Here is a 23,130-nt window from a genome sequence, read left to right on the forward strand (position 1 = left end):
GTCGCCATTCCAGTTGCAGCAATACATTAGATGCCGACTAAATATCGCCTCTGCAGTAAAGGGTTAAACCAAATCGTAGGTAGGCTTTTGATTTTCCACTTCGTTATCGTAGATGTATTCCTGCGCCATTCATACCCATCGAATCTATATTATTATTTAGACAGTCGCTCTTTGTAGCGAATCCAAGTCTGGTGAAAATGTATCCAGCGAGGTAACACCACCCCCGTCCGAATTGAAAAACCCACTACCGCGCCAAGTTTACCTCCCGAGATCTCCCTTAATTGCGAACGGGGTTCAGAATCTTCCGATGCTCCGCAAGCTGACCCTTTGGCCATTAATTTTCCATTTAGGCGACCGAGTTGTTGCAACTCTATTCAACAATTCACGACGGCGAATAGCACCGCGGATCGCGCCGAAGCGGAGCGCCACAATAAAAGCCTACTTCCAAGTTGTCATTGGATCTACCGTCAAGGACCCAGTTCCTGATCACTTAAGAGTAACTACTATTTTTAAACGTGCAAAGGGAAAACTTAACCAAATTTAAAAGATTTTTTGCTACTTCAGTAAATCTATGTTTTACCTTTAATTTGGCATTAAAAAAGTGCACACATATTAATAATTATTTTACAATTTAACTTTGAAAGTGAAAAATGCAAAGGGAGCAGCTAATAAGCTATCAAATTTTGCGTATAAATCTCAAAACACCTCATAATTATTTAGTAATTTGTTAGAATAAATTTGTATCACAATAAGCTTACTATTTGCTTTATTTTCCTAAACTGATCAGGAATTGGGTTCTAATCAGGAACTGGGTACTTGACGGTATAAGCGGTAATTCCCTTGTATTGGAAATGTATATATTTAAAACTATGTATTCTCCTAGAGAGCAGTCCGTGGATCGACGCGCGGGCCAAGGCGTAGCTTGGTTTCCTTATTATTATTTCTTTTTTGGATGCTCCGGACTGTTGTGGTCGTCGACGAAACCGATACACAGTCAGTCCTGGTCTTGAACCTGTAGTAAAGACAACCGTCGCGATATCTTTTTCCAAAAGGAATCTATTTCATTTAATTATAGAAAACCTAAGTTCATATAAACGAAGTGTTATTTATTTAATTAACCAAGACACGATTAGGACCGATAAAGTAGTTTTCCTTTTTTCAACACCTTGCGGCTAATCGCAAGGGCACCATTTTTAGGGTTAACGTTGAACACGATCGGAGCAGTGGTAACCACTGACGCGCTACCGACACGGTTTTCCCCCCGTTCCGCTTTAAGAAAGCGCGTACCCACCTTGGGAACCTATATTCCTAATTTAGACTAATGCCGCGCATAGTGTGTTCATTGCCACTGGCGCTAACACTCGCCACAAGTCTAGATTAGGAATTACACACGACTTCACCCGCATTCAGAAATTGCGATCGAAGTTCCCGGGGATCTACTCGCGCTCCTCCCCATATTGCGCAGCATTGGGGACATTGGAAACGGCTCGCAGGGATCTAGGGTGGTAAAAATATCGGAGATCCTTCCGCGTGGAGGATTACACGGCCGCGAGAGTCTCCCTTAATTTTCGATATTAAGGTCGAGGATGCAGATTATGACGGCGTAGCGATACATTCGGTTCGAAATAGCGCGATCGATCGTTTTGTCCAACGATGTAGAACGACGCTCTCGTTTAAACTCCTTGAAAATAGAAGGAAAGTATCGAACATGGGGTGGAGACGACGCACAGTGGTCTAATTCGCCGCAAAGCTGGCCAAAATAATGAAGGCATCTTCCGATTTGTACAAAAATTGGTGTACAAGGGTTTTCGAGGTCGCTGATCCGGAATCTGAAGTCAAAATTGCGAAAAGAAAATAAATGGTGGTCGAGTACCTGAAAAAAATATCAAATTTAACAGACACCTAGTACTTTAGAGTTTTCGTGGTCGCTGATATCAAATGTGTCATCGAAAATATAAAATTCGTAATGGAGGATGTAATACCGCTTGCATAAATATTGTCTTTTACCTATTTTTTTTTTCGTAAAACGTGATGATTTCTCTGTTTTCGCTGAAAAAAGAAGCATTCAAAATGTTTCAAGATGTTCGCGAAATAAGGATTAATATATAAAATACGGAATATAATAATGACTGGTAGTTGTATTATTTGATTAGTGGTGTTAATGTTGCGAAAATCAATGGACCGTTTAATTATTTATTCGTTCAATAGGCGATAAATGGCATATTTTTAGCTTAGAGAAATTGTTTTCATTAGACATTCGCAATTAGAAAAAGTGGTATTTTGAAGTTGAAATACCAATTCTCGAAATTTTTGTTAACACTTCCAGAGTAAAGAAAAGTAGAAAAAATAATTATCTTGACTTCATTTTGGTACGGGCTACAGCAACATGTGTATTGAAGGTACACACCAAATTTGAATGAAATCGGTTAAGTAGATCTTGAGATTTTATGAGATTATTAACTAGTTTAAGTTTTAATTTTTAAAATTTAACTAGTTTAAATTTTAATTTTTAAAATTTAACTAGTTTAAATTTTTTAAATTTAACTAGTTTAAATTTTTAAAATTTAACTAGTTTAAATTTTAATTTTTAAAATTTAACTAGTTTAAATTTTAATTTTTAAAATTTAACTAGTTTAAATTTTAATTTTTAAAATTTAACTAGTTTAAATTTTAATTTTTAAAATTTAACTAGTTTAAATTTTAATTTTTAAAATTTAACTAGTTTAAATTTTAATTTTTAAAATTTAACTAGTTTAAATTTTAATTTTTAAAATTTAACTAGTTTAAATTTTAATTTTTAAAATTTAACTAGTTTAAATTTTAATTTTTAAAATTTAACTAGTTTAAATTTTAATTTTTCCTACTATTTTTAAGTCATTATGAAATTTCCTATAAAAATTTGACACATTTGGTACTTTCGCCCTAAAGCGCCCGACATGCTTCCCAGCGACGTTACTGTCTCCTCGGAGAGAGGGTTGTAGGAGTCGTCCCACCTTAGCTGAAGGCGCACCGGTGGAGGGAGAACCGAAACATCTGTTTTAGGAGTGCATTTCCCCTACTTGGGAAGGCCTGACCTAAAGCGTAACCACCGGCTGGACGGTGTTTAGCGGTCAATTGAACTTCAGGCCAGAGTAAGTTTACCCTTGTCGGTGTTGTGTGCCTGCTAATTCGACCGTAGACCGGTCGAACGAGCTGTTATATGCGAAAAACATACACGAGCTGTTAACCGTTGTCAAAAGAGATTAAAGCACTGCGCCAGTTAGCGAGTGAACGGAAAATTTCACCTGTCTGTTGACACAGGGTTCTTCGAAAGTCATGCATGTTAGATAGGGTGGGGCCAAAGTATACCGCGAAAACTATGGGGGCTTGATATGCTCGAGTTCTACAAGATTACAAAAACAAAGGGAAAATATAGAATACGTTTTCTTAATATCAGCCTCCGTTTTCGAAAAAATCCAGTTAAAAAATTAACAGAATTTCAGCGTAAACACGGTGACACGAATCCTCGTATACAAATAAAACGAAATTGTGGAATAACTTTCTTCGAATGGGGCTGTCTTTTCGAGATAATCCATTTGAATGCGGAGCCGATTTTTAGTCAAGTGCACGCGCACCTATTCGGTGGATTTTCGAAGTCGATTTTTTCGAAGACGAAGCATGATTCGAAAAAAAAATACACAGTTCGACAGTCATCTGGACTTGTAACATTCAATAGCTGTTTATTATAGGTTTTCGTGCCATGAAAACGAATCCGCAAACCGTTTGTCGCCATCACCCTCAGTTTTTGAGAAATTCGATTTTGAAAAAAAAATGTAAATTTTCAACTTTGAGCATCTTTTGTGTCGAAACGGTAATACTTCTTCGGTTGCTCGTTGCGTCAAATTATTCTATGAACCCTCCGGAATACAACGATATAAGTTATTATTGCACTATTAATATTTAAATATATTTAAACAACGATCAAAGGGAAAGGGACATTCGAAATGCACCAATTTTTGCGGGTATCTTTCTATATATATATATCAAAAACTAAGGGTGTAGGGGAAAATCTGACTACTCCACGCGATGCAGCCGACATTTTTCCTACGGAAAACAGAAACAAAAGTGGTAAGTCACGTTTTGTTTTCAATACCGGAGCGAAATAGTTTGGTAAAACGTGCGGCGCCGACAGTGTAGTCGCGCGCCGCTGAGCGGCAGTACGCACGCCCGTCGCTGTAGCTTTTGTATCGAAAACAAAACGTCACTTATCACTTCTGTTGATATTTTCCGGAGGAAAAATGTCGGCTGCATCGCGCGGAGTAGTCAGATTTCCCCCTAGACACCCTTAGTTATTAAAATAAATTCAAAGATATCTTCAAAAATTGGGGCCTTTCGGATGTCCTTTTCTCTTTGATCTGTTATTTTTGATTATGCGAATAAATTTTTTAGACAAAAGTTGTAGTGTTTAACAAGGTTAAAGTAATGTTGAAGTGATTGGGTCGTGGATAATAATGAACAAGAGGTTTGGGTCGTGGATAATAATGCACAAGAGATGGTTAACGATAAGCGTAACAAAAAAGTTTATTCACCACATAACAAAGAACTCGTACTTAAGTTACGACGCGACAGTATCGCACGTGGCGCTCGGTCACGCGGCCAGCGTAGAATGTCCGCTGTCGCTAACCACCTGACGACGTCACGGTGGAAGCGGTCTGTCCAGCGGAAGGGAATTTGTTTCCAGAACACTCGCAACCAACGCACAGTGCTCTGGAGAGCGGCGTTTCGTGGCCAAAATTCAAATAATACTTATATCGATTTCTTTCCGCACATATTTTGATCTATTACGACTATTTATACTAATTGTGATGTAATACGATTGTTTAGAGTGAATTATTAAAAGAATAGTAATTGTTACTGTGCACAAAAGAATGAAATATCGCGGCAAAATTCTAGACATGTTTATGGCTATTTTGTAAGTCAAAATTAATCGCTTTTATAATAAAATTCGATTACATTTAGTTAAGTTAGCATTTTTGGAAAAGTACACAACATTAAAAAGATAAAAAAAGAACGTAAAACGAAAGTACGAGTAAAGAAGTAAGACAAAAACTGATTGATAAATATAGCTGAAATATACATATAAATGCCTGATTCCAAAAGTTCATTTTTATTTTTTGGTTTTTTTGTCGCGCATAAATTGTTTCCAAAGTGCCCACAAATTTTCGATTGGACTTAAATCTGGGCTATTTGCTGGCCATTTTATGGTTCGAAAGCCGTTTTGTTGAAGGTAGTTTTGAACTATTTTGCTTCGATGACAACTTGCATTGTCATGTTAAAAATGAAAATCATCCGAATCCTCGAACCACTGATCTAAACTCGGTATTAAAAAGTGTTCTAATATATGAATATATACTTCAGAGTTCACATTTTTATACAAAATGCATATTTGTCCAACTCCTTGAGCTGTCATACAGCTCCAGACCATATACGACTTTGGATATTTTATTTTAAAATTCAAAGAATCTTCACTAAATTTTTCAATTGGTGAAAACAACTTTACTCCAATCTTCTGTAGTCCAATGCGCATACTTCTTACACCATTCTAAACGTTTCTTTCTGTGTTCCTTAGTGAGAAATGGCTTTGTCTTTGCTTTGCAGAAGGAATACCCCATTTTTTCATTAATTTCGCGAGATGTGGCTCTTCTCATTTTCTTTACGATCTGTCTTAATCGTCTGTCATCTCTTCTTGAAGTTGAGCGCGGACGTCCGCCTCTTTTGCGATTCACCACACTGCCCGTCTCGTTAAATTTTCCTTTTATTTTACTTACTGCGCTCCGGCTACAATTCAAAATTTCAGCTACTTTTCGCCGAGTATTACCTTCTTTCAATAATGCAATTCTGCTAAAGTGACCAGATATTTTCTGTTCCAATGCGCGACAAGCAAGCAAGCAAAAGAAAAGGGTTAACAGATCCGTGAGAAGATCTTTCCCGTGGTTTATTAAAGCATTTACAATATATTTAGAAACACATAATTGTGATTATAAAGTGATACATTGAATCGAAATTAAAAATATTTATTTTTTCACAACAAAAAAAGTAGAGGAAACAGTAACCTTATGCCACTGCGAGAATGTAAAAGGTTACATGTCCAATCCGGGACACTTTGCGGGACACTTTTCAATGCGGGACAAAGGGCTCGAATGCGGAACTGTCCCGCACAATGCGGGACGTCTGGTCACTTTGAATTATGCGTAACTTCAAGTCGTTAGATAAATGTTTGCGTGGCGGCATGTTTTATTCACTCGACTTGCTTGTTTACTGTCTCAAAATACACTGACTTCGGTAGATGTCGTGGACTTGCGTTTACAGTATTGTTCCCACTTTGTGGCACATGATCGAGACTCCGGAGTAAGCGAGTGCAGTAAACAGTGACAAAACATAAACATTAGAGTAACTAGAGACGCGGTAGCGTCTCGACGCCAAGTACATGAAAGACACCCTATATATATGTCGACTGTCACTACCGCTATCATTTACTCGAACGCAGAGCTATTCCAACCTAATCTAGAGACGCGGTAGCGTCTCGACACCATCTAGAGACGCGGTAGGTAGCGTCTCGACACCAAGTACATGAAAGACACCCTATATATATGTCGACTGTCGCTACCGCTATCATTTACTCAAACGCAGAGCTATTCCAACCTAATCTAGAGACGCGGTAGCGTCTCGACACCAAGTACATGAAAGACACCCTATATATATATGTCGACTGTCGCTACCGCTATCATTTACTCGAACGCAGAGCTATTGCAACCTAATCTAGAGACGCGGTAGCGTCTCGACGCTAAGTGCATGAAAGACACCCTATATACAGGGTGTCCCACTAAGGAGTGGACAGCGCGATATCTCTTAAAGTATTGTCGCTAAAAATATAAAAAAAATAGGGAATTGCATGGTTCGAGGGGGCCCATTTATTAGCGCGAACGAATTTTGTTTCCGATTATTATTTTAAAAGATACGATGGTCAAGTTCGGTTTTTCAAATGGAACTATTTTTTTTGAAGACCTGAGTTGATAGTGCGTTCCAAGACAAATTCAATAAGCTTTAATGTATACACTTTATTTCCACTGGTTTTTAAGATATTGCGCTTGCAAAATTACTGATTTTCACTGGAAGAAAACCCTCTGGAATAGCAAGGACCGGGGTCGATCTTACTGCCGCCACGGGTGGTATTGCCTGTTGAAACTGATACCTACCTGCCAAAGGTCTACGACAGGGTTCGCAGACCCAAAAGCTGGACAATTCTTTTCCATTAGAAATGCTACTTAGTTAGGTACATATGCGGTATCGAGAAGCGCACCGTTACTTTTATTTCGCACTTGCATCTACGGTCGGATGGCCGGTTCTTTTGGGAGGGGTGTAAGTTGAATTGGTTAGGTTTGGAGAAGTGAAAGTTGCTAGACTAAATTTCAACCATAGGGAGCAGATTGTATCAGAACCAATCCAACTTGCATCCCTCCCAAAAGAACCGGCCATCCGAGCGTAGAAGCAAGTGCGAAATAAAAGTAACGATACCTACCTAAGTAGCATTTCTGACGGAAAAGAATTGTCCAGCCTTTGGGCCTGCCATTTCTGGCGTAGACCTTTGGCAGGTAAGTATCCATTTCAACAGGCAGTGCCACCCGTGGCGGCAGTAAGACCGCCCCCGGTTTTTGCCGTTCCAGAGGGGTTTCTTTCAGTGAAAATCAGTAAATTTGCAAGCGCAATATCTTAAAAACCAGTGGAAATAAAGTGTATACATTAAAGCTTATTGAATTTGTCTTGGAACGCACTATCAACTCAGGTCTTCAAAAAAAATAGTTCCATTTGAAAAACCGAACTTGACCATCGTATCTTTTAAAATAATAATCGGAAACAAAATTCGTTCGCGCTAATAAATGGGCCCCCTCGAACCATGCAATTCCCTATTTTTTTTATATTTTTAGCGACAATACTTTAAGAGATATCGCGCTGTCCACTCCTTAGTGGGACACCCTGTATATGTCGACTGTCGCTACCGCTATCATTTACTCGAACGCAGAGCTATTCCAACCCAACCTGAAACTTATTTCATTAATATCTCATCACGCTTGCAATATTTTCTAAATTTAACGGCATTTTTCTTATGTAAACTGCATATAAGCTTTCGAATAAGACCAAATTAATAATATCGTCTCATGGATCCAAATTAATAATATAGTAATATCGTCTCATGGATCTGTCAGAAATATAACATTTTTAACATTTTCTGCTTCTTCTGATTCTCCAGTCAATTTTTTGTCCACATAATACGTATACGCGTTACACGCACATATTCATCCAAAACGATACTAACACATGTTTCGTTCGTGGATTCGTCAACTCTCGGGACCATTCGGCAGGACACGGCAGGGATATATATATATATATATATATATATATATATATATATATATATTCAAAATACTTGGCGCTGCGATACGGAAGAAATGCTACTTGTATTAGTATTAATAATTTACAATTGCCCCCTTACAATCTAAAATACATAATATACATATATATATATATTAGAAATGCAGTCAGATTTATTCTACCTACATATATTTAATATTTAATTCTAATATCATACATAGCATATGCACACGCACACATACACACATTCACGAATGCACGCACAAGAAAGAGAGAAAAAGATTAATGCAATTTAAACATATTTATTCAGTTTAGCAACACCAATTCGGATCGCAGCGCCAAGTGTTTTGAATAAAATATTTATTCGTATTAAAATATTTATTTGTATAAAAATATATCTGCTTAATATTATGTAATACATTTTTATCTTGTATAAATAGCCATTATTATAATTGGCGCAATTTTTGTACATCATTAATTAATTTTCTAAAGCTATTAATTTACGACAATGTTTTTAAATGGGATTCTTTTTGATGGGTTAATTAAAATGTCCGCGATACGAGTAATGGAATGAACACAATGTATGAACACAGCATTTTAGCTGTGTATATGTAGTTGTGTCATCTTAAGCACAGTTGGAAACCACCTTTATGTACTTGCAGCCCATTTTGATTTCACATCTTTTTTTGTATTTTGTAATTATTATTATCTTCTATTTTTTGTGATTTATTTGATTTCATGTACTTGGCGTAATTTCTTTACTTTTCTGAAGTTTTTTTATGGGGATCAACTTTACCAGTGGCTGTGTTATGATTCGGATTTCAGGAAAAGAGTATTGAAAAGAGAATAATGAAATGAAAACCATGAAGTAACTAACTAATATGCATGTACAAATGTCAGAAAATACTAGGTAATATAAATACCGAAAAAATTATTGTTAATCCCTTCGCAAATTTATATTGTTCCATACTTTTTTCCAGACACATTTTGTTTCTTCCATATTTTGTATTATATAATAAACAAAATTCTTAATTATGTTTGACGCTTTTACTTTAAAACAGACCAATTTAACATTACCACGCGTTTCATATATACGCCGTTGCATATTACACATAAAAAATATTGGCGTTTCTCGTTAATTTCGTATTTTTGCGTTTGGCTCCAAGCTTATTGCCAGGGGTCGTAAATTCAGTTTCTATGCGAGTGCATGCATGATCATTAAGACACCACTTCAGTTTGAACTTCATCTTGTTCCATCAAAATCCGCAATGACTTTTGGAACACCCTGTAGTTCAGTGCATCGTCGGATCCTGCAAACGTTGCGTCAGTCTCATTTGCTACTCACAAAGGAAATCCTTCGATCAGAAGATCCATTTAACTTCGATCCGAAGTAAACCAGCTGCGTACGTAGTAACTTTTGGAGGACCCTGTATATAGTTCAGTAGATGGTTCCATTCCGCAAACGGTGCGTCACTCACTCTTGCCGATTAGTCACAAATATCTTCGTTCGTCTAAAGAAAAATAAGCTCCACTTCGATCTAGAGCAAACTACTGTCGAACCGACAAACCCCCTGGTTATAGTATCTTATCTCAGCGATTAAACACATTGCTTTCCCTCCGCGGTAGTATCTCGAAGCAAGCTCGCAAACACGTTTCAAAACAATGACATCCACAGATACGGGAGGGGGGGAATCTTGCAATAAAAGCGTGCGAAAGACGGGAAACGATTTAGTGTACTGCAGGGGTAACGCCAGGTCTCGTTCGCTACTTCTGCGCGGAAGTCTAGTTTACTTTCAGTTTAGTGCACTTGGACCGGGAACTATTTTCGCTGGCGCGTTGTCTATATCAACTGAGCCCACGTTGCGCCGGATTCAGTTGCAGTTACCTGGCAATTGCATTTTGGCACACTATCCACCCCCTATCGCTCGAGCACGTCTCTTCCGTTGCCGTGCACGAACTGACAAGATCTTGCTGAAGGTATTTATCCACGCACATTTTTCATCTTCGTTTCGTTGCGTTCACCAGCCAAGTCGACCGGTGGTTTCGCGTGTTAATCGAACGGAGGTCGAGTACGGTATTCGCTGACTGAATTTCGCAAATTTTACTGTGTCCCACGAAGCTACGTACACTTTCAAAATGGATCCTATCGAAACGAGAGATTCGCATGATGAACATTTCGTTCCACATTCTCAGCGCATTTTTTTATGGGGAACCGCTTGCTTAAATAATTATTTCGCTTATTGTAAAACACTCTGTGTATATTAGTTTTACAAGGTGTCGAAGTGGTAGCTAAGATAATGACGGATTTGCCGAGCAACGGGGCAATTGCTTAATAAATATGTTGTATACCAACGTCATTTAAATCTATATAAAGTATTAGTCAGCGCGTTAGTTTTCCAGATAGCAATAGTAAGCATCCTGAAGTCCTTCTTTTATGACCTTATCCGTACCCTATTACTCATCCTCGAACCTCGATCTCTATGCCTCATCCCTTAACGACCGTTAAACTCAGGACAACCCCCACTTTTCAGCTTACCGAAAACCGTACATATATATATATATATATTACACGCAAATTCTTCCAAGCACTTGAGCACTTCAGTCCCAATAGTCTGGACACGAGAATCTAGTTCTGAATCTATAATCTAGTATTTATCTGTAATCGTCTTAGTTTCCGTTATTTGTATAAAGTTATTTAATAAAATAAAAGTAATACGAAAAATACGGAATACAACAAATATAGTGGAAATCTCACCGCTGAAGCTTGGTAATGGAAATTTTGGCGCGGTGGGAAGCGAACGAATCTCCTTGACAGTGAATCATGATTTGTAGGTGCCCTTGGCGCGTGCGTCCAGAATAGTTGGCAGACGCTACGCCCCTGAAAAATTCGCGTTGAAACGTTACAAGTTGAACATTTTTTTTGTCCCCCGTCTTTGTACCGGAAAACGAATACGTAATATAGTGAAATTGTCTTCTTTTGTGGTTATGTATTACATACTTAGTTACGAGGATTTCAAGAATATTTTTTTATATTTTTTTTATTAATAATAATAGAATAATAAATTGTTATGGAATTTATAGTAATCAGTTTTAAAACTAATCCACGAAACTAAGTAATATCAATATCCCATTAACCGTTCACGGGACACTGTTACGAAAATTTGCTATTTCGATTGTTACAATATAGTTGTATCTACGGCTAAATTCTCAATGTCCCAGGACCTCGATAATATCTAAATGACACATATATACACAAGTGTTAAAAAAATGCTTGTCCTGAATGGAACAATGAAATCTTCGCACTATGGAGATTATAAAAAAAATCAATTCAACAATTCTAATCGTCCTCGCGAGCAAAATCATTTTTGCATAAGCAAGTTTTTCATATAGGTATTTCAAGTGAGTTAGAAAATGTAGGCAGTATCTAAGTAATTCATAAAGCTCGAAGGTAGCGCAAGATATATTTTCCCACATCTGTTCCAATTCAAATTAATTTTAATATTACAAAATTAACTTATTAGCGTATTGTGAATTTTTAAAAATTCATAAATGAATTGTTTCATTATTTATAATTAATTGCGCACCTGTCGTAAAATTACACGTAAATGCTCGTATCACCGACATATTTCTGACGATGTTTGTGTCAATCATAAAGCGTGTGCCAAAGATATGGTAAAATAAAATTTTCCTAACGATCATAGTCAAGCGATCGAAACTGTAATACAAGCGGGGTAATTTTAGAATGCATTTTATTTAGCCCATAAATATTTCACATCACTAAACGTTCATGCACGCGCGCGTATGCATGCAACGGGATAAATACACAATCCCCAATTGTTGAGGCTTATTCCACGGTGCAAGATACAGGTTAGGTACGCTTGGCGGTGGGACGAGTGATACCGTGTAATAAAAACCGTCTTAAATTTCTCAAACTGGCCTGAAACGCCAATTATCCTTGTAGCCGATAATTAGTGCCCGGTTACTTAATTGGTATTTCATGGCTTCCTTTCAATTTCACTCGGAGGAGCACGCTGCCCAGCACGTGGCCGACCGTTCGTTTCACTGGATTCTTCCGAAACCTATCGGAAAGTTACTGGTGACTGTTTCGGAAGGGGTCGAAAGAATACCAGCGGAAACCCGGCTAAAGTCTTTCGCGCGTATTTCCACGAATGTAAATTTTAGAATCAAGGCTGTGTAAAAGGAAGACGCTTCTTGACACTGCCGTTGTAAAATGTGTTTCAAAATCCTGGCATAGTGCAATGTGCGGTGAATTCGCACGTATTACATAACGGCAGAGTTTAAAACGCCCGATGTGCACTGGCGAACGCGCGTTAATGCCACGCATCTAGGTATGTGCATTTATTGTTAAACTGGCGTATAAAGTGACATATGACGGATTCGCTAATAATAGATACTATTGTTTCCTTCGTTATTCTATTCACCTAGCGGCGCTGACAAAAATCCTGTCATATATAACGTTGCTGCAACTGCTTCTTCTGTATACGTACACATTAAATGTCTTTGCGAACACCAGAATGCCGCGGACCACGAACATGCTATTATCTAGAGGGGCGAATGGGAAGTGTAAGTACATACTTGTCAATGATTGACATGACAGCCGCAAGATGGATTTGCATATGTCGCAACAGAAAGTATATAGTATCTGAATCATTTTCATTTCAAAGGGAACGACAAGTATCGTTTGTAATTGTGCGAACTAAATTTAAGGGGACCAGCGGCGGTGGCCGTGATGGAAAACACCGGTTCTCGTTAGATCACCTTTTTCTCCCGGTGCGTCGCTTGCTACTGGGACCCATTATGTGAGGAGAGAGAGGAGGGAAAAGATGTGACTATAGTTCGTTGAGCAATATAAACGATAAGCTTGAAACACCGTCCTGTTTAAAGCACAGGAGAACAATATAAACAAACAAACAAATATTTAGGGGAATGTAAAATACCAAAGCGAAGTATGTAAATATAAACTGACTTTTTTGGTAGTTTGTATAACTTAATTATGTAAATGAAAATTGATTTTCTCCTAGTTTTTATAACTATTCTGCGCGTATAATCGATAGTTTGTAGGTTTTGAATTGTTCCTTGCACCGCTTAAACCCTTCCCTTCCTCGCACCGCTTAAACCCTTTCCTTCCTCGCACCGCTTAAACCCTTCCCTTCCTCGCACCGCTTAAACCCTTCTCTTCCTCGCACCGCTTAAACCCTTCCCTTCCTCGCACCGCTTAAACCCTTTCCTTCCTCGCACCGCTTAAACCCTTCCCTTCCTCGCACCGCTTAAACCCTTTCCTTCCTCGCACCGCTTAAACCCTTTCCTTCCTCGCACCGCTTAAACCCTTCCCTTCCTCGCACCGCTTAAACCCTTTCCTTCCTCGCACCGCTTAAACCCTTCCCTTCCTCGCACCGCTTAAACCCTTCCCTTCCTCGCACCGCCAAACTCTTTCTGCATTATTTGATATTTGAGAGTGCTGCAACATTTTAATTATATTACGAATTGAGTATAGGTATCGCGGGCGACCAATAAAGCGACGCCAATCTGTGATGACAATATCGAGTCCGTATATTTGCTTCTATATAAGCATTTTACCACTGCGTCATTCAACTTATTTCCGCAATTAGCCGAGGTAATTGACCAAACGAACAGTGCGAAACAGTTCGCTTTGTCCCGCTGCACACACGTACGTGCATACGTTTGGGAACGATAGTGGCGTACTTATGTGAACTGACGCGTCCGCGATGCAATGTCTAAAATAAAGGGGATCTAGTACTGCGAGCGTAATTTATGCAAACTTGTAATTGAACGAAGCCACTGACGTGGCTTTTAATTTGCAATAAACAAATAAATTGAAAATGTGGCGTTGCATTACCGAAGCAAGGTTAATTTCATCGAAATATTCGAAAGAGGTTAGGTTCTCGAACGAAGAATTAGTAAGAATAAAAACCATTTCTATCGACAGTAATAGGTTAGTGGGTCGCTAGCATAATATCTCGTAAGTTAATGATTCATAGCCTCACGTGTCGCATGCAACGAGACGTGAATTTAATGTTTCGTCACTGTTTTTTTTTGACAAAATATTCCTTGGTGTCGTACGTATACCAACTTATATACACTTCAAATTCATGGAGGTGTTGACTTCTAACTATATACGCACCTTATCCTAAATATATATATATATCTATAAGTACTACGTGCCGCGTCACAATTGAGTGTTTAAATACTGGGTGTTTCATAAGAACGTTCAATAGCGATCGATATTCGCAATTTTAAGAGTATGTGGAAATTGTAATTGAAATAATTCTACACGCGGTAATCGCAATACGTATTAAAATCGTGGTCAGAATCGAGATCATGGGTATTGATGATTTCAGTAGTCATCAATTCGTAACCTCCCATCTATTTCTCCTTTATCGTCGAGGAACGCATGTTTACAACAAGCAGCATTGATAAAGAAGATATTACATAGATAACAGTTCGTTATCGTCGCGTAAAAAGTACAAGGATCCGCGAAAATGTATACGATCGAATTCGTAAATAGGCACGATTGAACGGTTTTAATTAGTGAAAGTCTATTGTACGAACCTGTTTGAGAAATATTATCTGGATAGCGGTGCAGAATCCTTGAACCGATAAAGTAAAAGCTACTAAAAGGAAAGGAATACGAGTCCGTTGACGCACAGCTTATCGCAGCCAATGTTAAAATGTTCGTAAACAAGAGATATATATGTAGATATCTAGGAAAAGGAAAACAAAACGTTTCGCCTTAGTCTGCCCGGCAAATAAATAAAGCGACGCCATTACCCGGCACGTTTTTCGATCGTAAACGTTCCCTAGCTGGACAGTCAAAAGGATTCACTGATAGATGGATAAACAATTTGCTGAAAAACTAGTGTGTATTTTTGAACGGATGAATTTTTAGTTCACTGACTATTATGTAGTAAGAATCGAAATGGAAGTATTAAAAAGATGTCGGAAGATATACTTACTGCCTGCGTGAAGGGAATGAGAAACAAATGACATGTGCAATCTCTGAATACTGGCGACGAGTTAATGCGCCTTACTCAGTGAAGTAGCGTTGTCAAATGACGAGTTAACTCGTCCTCGACGATCAACCGGTTAATGGATCAATGTTGGTCCAATCAATTGTTGTAAAATCGAACCTCGCGTGTTTTTTTGTTTGTTTTTTAAATTAAATCGAAGTGAAATAGAATATTTCACAGTAATTACAAGTAATTTCGTGTTTAACCAGCATCAAGATCCGACAAACATATCAATTAGCACTTTATATTTGATATAGGTATCTTTGATCTCTCCAAGGTCGTTTCGTGGTTACCTTCACCTGCAGCGCGGACGACGCGCGTAACGTGTTGACATATTTATTGAATATCAACCCGCAATTATGTAAAGAAAATTTTTTCGAGACGCGGCTTCGTTCCCGAGAAAATCGAGTTTCAAGGATCGCCCGGTAGGCGGCGCATCTCGCTGAAAATCAGCAGGATTAGTAAATATGGCGTAACTGTAAACGAAATAGATCTTCGCGTACAAACACTAGATTCTGTAAGTCCGTCGAAAATCTTCGTTCTCGATTTTCTCGAAAACGAAGTCACTGTTCGCAAAAAAGGTTATTCGACAATCTCGAATGATTTTTAAACAAGGATACATTTGGCCCGCAATTGTTGCGCCACACTAACTCCTGTACTCTGCCAATTCTTAGCCAAATTTTGAGTTCTCAATATCATCTTTCTCGAGAACGAAGCCGCCTCGTATAAAAATAGTTTACTCCCCAATTTCCATTTATTTTTGCATAAGCATTCACCTCCCTTAGGGTTGTACCGCGATTTCTGTAACACCCTGCATGTACTCTGTTAGATCGTATAGCGGCATGGACCGCGCTTCGTCATATATATGTACATACATACATATATTATGAAATATATATAATTCCAAACAAGTGGCGCAATAAAAATGTGAAACGCAGAAGGGGGGGGGGGGTAGATTCAAGTTGGGAGGAAGGTATATGTATCTACATTCGAAATTCGAAATATAGAAAATATGATGGGACTAGCAGATATCTCGTTGGAATCCGGTAGGCGGGATTCATACATAAATGGCACCTGCTAGTCCTTGCGTTAGTAGGTCAACAGAGTGTGCGTTGGGCTTTTGTATTTTCTCGTTTATCGAGGCTAATATACACGCGAGGCTTGATTCCTTTTTGCCAACATCGAAAAATCTGTTAGCTTGAATGATCAAGAGGTGAACGTTCAATTTCTACCCCTTATATATATATATATATATATATATATATATATAAAAACAAAGAAACAAAGAAACAATGAAACAAACGAACCATCGTGTCCGTCGAAAATCTTTTTTCGATTTTTCTTTTCTTCTTCTTCAAGAAATTCTTTTTTCTCGTTTTTTTCCTATATATATATATATATATATGTGTGTCGTGAATTTTCGATCGCTTGTTGCGCTTCACCCGGAAACGAGAGACACTTGTCAGAGCGAGTTAATCGAGCGTTACATTTCGCGGACAAACAGTTGACGAACGTAAGCTAATAGATCCATCGATTGTTGTTCAAAATGAACGCGAACAGTTTGATGAAATTATGTGGAGCAAGGATCTTGCAGAATATCGGAGTTGACTGTAAGCAGAGATGGTTCAGCGTCAGCAGGTGTTTTAGGTTAGTAAATTCGTAGCAGTGATTAATTAGATTAAACCAGTGTTATTAGATCGCCCTAATACGATACAAGGCACGCGAAGCGAGAGGATGAAGAAAGATGAGGCGTAACGGGAAAATTACATAAAACGTACATAACTCTGCTACCACTTGTTGTCAACCATACGATTAACCTAACCTTGACCTTTATGATATTTCGTATATTTACGAACCCTGTGTACGTAGGCACTAGAAATGTTATTTATTTCGTTTCAATATACATACACGCATATGGATTAGATATTTTATTTTTTTTAGCAAATATACTTAGCATGAGAAATTCTGGAGATTTAAGCGTGCAAAGTGTAACGTTCTTCAGAGCATTCAACCTTCACTTCGTGGCAACTTTCAATCGGCGTTATCTTTTGCTTCTTCTGCAATCGATATTTATAATATCGTAGTAATATCTGTAATGTAACGATAGGATCGTAAGTTCGATAAGAGGTTATTGAAAAAAATACGGAACCAAGTACATTAATCTCATTTAAAGTCTTTTTATCTTAATCCTTTTGCTCGTTTATTTTATCGAAGAGTATTTATTTCAGCTTATTTATTAACCTGACTTTTTGAATCCAGTATCATACCAATTCTTCGACTAAGGATTTTAATGGACACTGGAAATTTCTAAAAGTGTAAAGAAACTCAAGAAATATTGTAATTTATTTACACCGGATGGTTATTTAACGAAGATTTTCATTTAACATTGAGATCAAGCCTGAAATATACTTACCTACATATGTACCTATCGATTCAATACGTAAGACTCATTCCGTCAGAATCGAGTACCTACTTACTCAAATAAAAATACTCGCGACGTGTTTGAATTCGTCGCCACTTTCACTGACAAGAGAAGATCCCGAACCCGAAAATTCAAAAAATTCTGAAACTTTCTGAACATATAGGGGATTTGTTGCTGATTACAGCGCAATTTTTCTTTGCTTCCCAAATCCACTCGAAGGGGGTGAAATTAACCCCTGAAAAGCCGGTTATTTTCCGATTTTGTGTTATAACTCGTGAACTGTAAAATATTTTTTTTTGCCAAATGATAGATCTAATTAAAAGAAGTAACTTTTGTGTTGAAACTTTCTTTCTATCTCTTACAGATTCCGAGTTACTAAATAAAATCGGAAAATAGCCGAATTTTCAAGGGTTAATTTCATCCCCTTCGAGTGAACTTGGGGAGCAAAAAAATAATTGCGTTGTAATCAGGAGAAAATCCCCTACATATTCACAAAGTTTCAGAATTTTTTGAATTTTCGGCTTCGGGATCTTCCCTTGTAAGCAGGTACCCACAAACAGTTGAATGTAAGACTGATTTGTAGAATTTAGTTTTTATACCAAACATAATGCTTATGGTTATTATATCGTTTTGGTTTTCTTTTAAAGATAATACATTTTTGTTGATCCGATCCTTCGGATAAATAAACATTATTAATAAAATTCTGTTTTATTTCACTAGAAAATGAAATATTTCATTAAAAGGTAAGAGATAGAAAAAAAGTTTCAAGACAAAAGTATCCTCTTTTAATTAGATCTATCATTTGGTTAAAAAAATATTTTACAGTTCACGAGTTATAACACAAAATCGGAAAATAACCGGATTTTTCAGGGGTCAATTACACCCCCTTAGAGTGAATTTGGGCAGCAAACAAAAATTGCGTTGTAATCAGGAGGAAATTCCCTACATATCCACAAAGTTTCAGAATTTTTTGAATTTCCGGGTTCGGGATCTTCCCTTGTTAGAAGGGTGCCAACTTTGAGCGTGCAAGTCACCAGAGGATGCGTCCCTTCCCCGTTTTATCGAAAAAATTAAACTCGTCCAATCGACTGATAAGGGGGGCCATTTAAGTCGACTTCCTTTAGATTTAATTGTAACCTCAAATTCGTCACCTATGCTCGGTCATAAAAAAAATGGATGGATGTAACGTAATGAGTGTAATGTTGACCTTACATGATCACGAAGATAAAAATATAGAGGACGATATCACGCCGCGAGATTTAGGCCGCAGATTCTTATTTTTGGGAAAGTTACTTCAAGTGTTTATCAGGTGGCGAGAATAGATTAACTACGATAATGAATAGCTAATTATTCTGATTGCTTTCGTTCTGTCGAACTGTACTTATAGATGCTGTTCAAAGATTTCGCTGAATGGGACACGATTCGTTTTATCGGGGACCCCACGAACGCGAATAATACATATATACTGCATCCTTTACTAGCTACTAGGGATGTGTCGGGTACCCGAGCGGTCGGGTCGGGTCGGGTAAAGTCGGGCGGGCTCGGAGGGGGGCCCGGGACAGGCGGGCCTACGGGTAGTTCGACTGTGTCGTGTAGCCCGATTATTTCGGGTAATGCGGTGCTTGATAAGTTCATGTACGTATTCAGCTTTCTTAAACAACCGAGTACTCGAAAAGCATGTACAGAATCTTTACCTATACGAAACTTTAGAATAAGATGATTTTCATATTCATATACTCGTATATTTTTATTAAATACTATGAAACGTCCGGAAGATATGCGTTTTTAAACATGTATTTAGTATTGCGATATTAGAAAAAAAGGAAGTTTAATGCATTATTTACAATATTTTCTGGAGTTTTCATAGTATGTAATAAAAATATACAAACATATGAATATGAAAATTATCTTATTCTAAAATTTCATATAGGTAAAGATTTTGCACGTACTTTTCGAGTACTCGGTTGTTTAAAATAGCTGAATACGTATAACAACTTATCAAGCACTGCATTACCCAAAATAATCGAGATACTCGACACAATCACGCTACCCAAAGTAATCGGGCTACACGACACAGTCGGACCTGCGATGCCAGATCGGGGACGGGTTCCCTCGAGAATTTCCCCCACCTCGCGCATACCACGCCGGAGCAGCGAGTCCGTGAGCTTGGCGCTTCGAAGTGCAACTCACGGACACGCAGCTCCGGCGTAGCGTAGTCCTTACATCCTAGTCCTTTTTTTTTTTTGACGTGGAGAAATCCCTAACGGATACCCCGCCCCCGGGGGAGGGACGGAGTTATGTGGGGATTGCACCCACTAAAACTCCACGGTGGTCTTCCTCGGGCGCGGAGTCGCGCGCACTAGGGGAGGGACTTTACGCGGGAGCAAACTAGTGATACATCCGCTTGCCCCCCCCTCAGCGCAAAGGCGAACTCCGCGCTCAACAACCCCGCGCGATGACGGCGGGGCCTTCCCGAAACAACATCCGAGTCGTTTTTTTTTTTATTTTTTTTTTTAACGTGGAGAAATCCCTAACGGATACCCCTAACCCTCGGGGGAGGGTCAGGGGTTATGTGGGGCTTGCACCCACTAAAACTCCACGGTGGTCGTCCTCGGATGCGGAGTAGCGCGCCTGAGGAGGAGGACTTGATGCGGGAGCAAGCTAGGCGATACGTCCGCTTGCCCCCCCTCCCCTCACGCGCATGATGTTGATGCATACTCCGCACCGATTCCCCGACGACTCGGGGACTTCCCTGGGGAAACAGGGTGGGGGGTTTTTCAAGCTTATTTCGCTGCTTATATTGCCCAACGCGAACTACAGTCCCAGCTTTTTCCCTCCTCTCTCTCCTTCGGGTCTCAGCAGTAGCAGCGTACCGGGACAAAGGTGGTGGTGGTGTTTTTGTTGTTGGATGGTCGCCCATCTTTCCCCAGTACACCGCCCGTGATGTTTAACTTCGGTGATCAACGAGACCTGTGTTTTCCATCACGGCCACCGCCCGCTGAACATCCTAGTCCTAACCCAAACCTACCTCAATCTATTTCTATTTACAATTTATTATTGCCTACACTGCTTCTTCTCCTCCCCGTATCTTTTCTCACTCCCTCATCTATTCTTCCCCCGCACCCGTATCGTCTAAAATTTCCTTCGCATTCCTTACCACATTCCCTATCGCATTCCCTCCGCATCACCTTACAAGGGAAGATCCCGAACCCGAAAGTTAAAAAAATTCTGAAACTTTAATAATATGTAGGGGATTGCCTCCTGATTACAACGCAACTTTTCTTTGCTGCCCAAATTCACTCGAAGGGGGTGAAACTAACCCCCGAAAATTCGGCTATTTTCCGATTTTGTGTTATAACTCGCGAAATGTAAGAGATAGAAGAAAAGTTTCAAGACAAAAGTTACTTCGTTTAATTAGATCTATCATTTGGTAAAAAAAATATATTTTACAGTTCACGAGTTATAACAGAAAATCGGAAAATAACCGGATTTTCAGGGGTCAACTACACCCCCCTTAAAGTGAATTTGGGCGGCAAACAAAAATTGCGTTGTAATCAGGGGGAAATTCCCTACATATTCACGAAGTTTCAGAATATTTTGAATTTCCAGGTTCGGGAGGTTCCCTTGTTAGTAACACATCAAAATATTAATGATAAATATTCTCCTGACGTTGTATCTTCTTTCTGATAACTGACGTGATTTGCGGTGTATAGGGTGTGCGGATTTCCCAGTATAAACTAGTAATAGCAACATAGCAAGTAAAGGGTAGCATTAAAATTACTTACAGTGCTCCCCGGTTTAACGAACGGGCTCTGATCCGGGATTGTCGAAAAGACAGCAAAACAGAGCATTAAAACTGGCGGACCAGATAAGATATGCAGTACGGTAAACTAAAATGTTCAGGTTGCTGATAAATGTTCATAAAAGTATTATCAACGGATTGTTGAGTTTTTCCGGGCGAAAATGAGCCCAAACACAAAGCAATTCGGCCCACTTTTAATGAACGTACTGTGCTTCGCAGGTCGGGCACAAGAAGCACGCTTAATCCAGGGAACACCGTAACTCTAATCGTGCATACATAATAAAGTATAGACCGAATTGCTTCGTGTTTGAACTGATTTTCATCGGTGACACTGTCATCAAGGTGTACTCAGAAATATCAAAGTTTCAATATTCAATAATGACTCAAGGCGCACACGTGGCTGCAACACCGAGTATTTCGCTCACGCTCGGTTTATTTCGCTTACTCTCGTTGCCAGGCGATTCCAGCGAGTACCTTGGCAAACGTGAATTCATTACGTGCTAACTACTTACTTCCCCTGCCCCGGGTTGCCGACAATTTTCCGGGGATCACTGTAGGGTGGTATCACTGCATTCAAGTAGAAAGGATTTAAACAGAATCACGTGAGCACGGGGGAGCTGTACTGACTAAATAGAGGACATTCCATTGAATAAAAATTTATGCAAAATTTTAGTAAAATACCATTTTACAATTCTACATACTGCAAGCCTACTGCAAGTAATAATACACCTCTATCGTGGCGCACAGCAGACCAAGGGGAGTCCGTTCATGTGAAAATCACGCTAGGTCGAATGAATAGTAAAATATTCTCTCGCCTATTCTATACAACAGATTTACGACATCAGATGTCTAGGAAAACCATTACTGCGTTACAAGTGCATGTATGCGGTCAGGCCCACCACCCGATTTATACCGCGCTGCTCGTAAAAGCTCTGCCCTGATACGTGTACCTTCTCACTTGGAAAATTTGTTTGAAATAGCCGTTGCTCATTCCAGCCGCGTGTGTCTTTCACAGAAACAAAGAGAGAAAAGAGTGCACTAAAAATAACCCGAAACATCTTTTGGAGCGTTCCAAGTGTGTTCGCACGTGCGCGTGTAGAGGTTACGAGGCGATATCGGTTAAAGACCCTAAGAAGCGCGTTGTTCGAGCCCGTCGCTCGTGGGTGACTGGCAGTATGCACGCGCCAAAGGCCACGCGGGGAACGCGTGTGCAACGCGTGACCAGCGACTCGAGCAGCGTGATACGTGGCGCACCTACCTTACTACTGCCCCACCAGGAATAAATCGGGAGAGGGATCTATCGCGATGTCCGCCGGTTGCATTTCGTATGGGCTTGGGAATCCCCATATGGTGGCGCCACCGTCTACGTTACCTCAGAATCCGCGACCCTCCAAACCCACTTGTGTCGAATGGGATACCGTCTACTTGTCGAAGCGATGCTGTTCGCC

At 39.2% G+C, this 23,130-nt stretch overlaps 1 protein-coding gene and 1 long non-coding RNA gene across 4 annotated transcripts in view; one reads left to right on the forward strand and one right to left on the reverse strand.

The window, feature by feature from the left end:
• Positions 1 to 23,130, forward strand: part of Gs2 (glutamine synthetase 2) — a 51,335-nt gene that overhangs the window by 24,605 nt on the left and 3,600 nt on the right. Inside the window, exon 1 of one of the 3 annotated variants that reach the window (XM_076820171.1) lies at positions 10,143 to 10,386. The exons of 1 other annotated variant lie outside the window; for it this stretch is intronic. Coding sequence is in view for 1 of the 2 variants with exons in the window: in XM_076820152.1 (XP_076676267.1) it covers positions 17,005 to 17,105 (101 nt within the window). In the remaining variant the exon portion in view is untranslated. Of the gene's footprint in view, positions 1 to 10,142; positions 10,387 to 16,898; positions 17,106 to 23,130 lie in introns of those variants that run through there. One more of the 3 variants, XM_076820152.1, reaches the window with a different exon arrangement.
• Positions 12,099 to 12,992, reverse strand: LOC143373207 (uncharacterized). The gene is made up of 2 exons (XR_013086423.1): positions 12,852 to 12,992; positions 12,099 to 12,754 (listed from the first exon to the last, which is right to left on the reverse strand). It is a non-coding gene; the product is annotated as an uncharacterized LOC143373207 (long non-coding RNA).

The sequence above is a fragment of the Andrena cerasifolii genome, chromosome 1 (assembly GCF_050908995.1).
Source record: "Andrena cerasifolii isolate SP2316 chromosome 1, iyAndCera1_principal, whole genome shotgun sequence".
Lineage (NCBI taxonomy): Eukaryota > Metazoa > Arthropoda > Insecta > Hymenoptera > Andrenidae > Andrena > Andrena cerasifolii.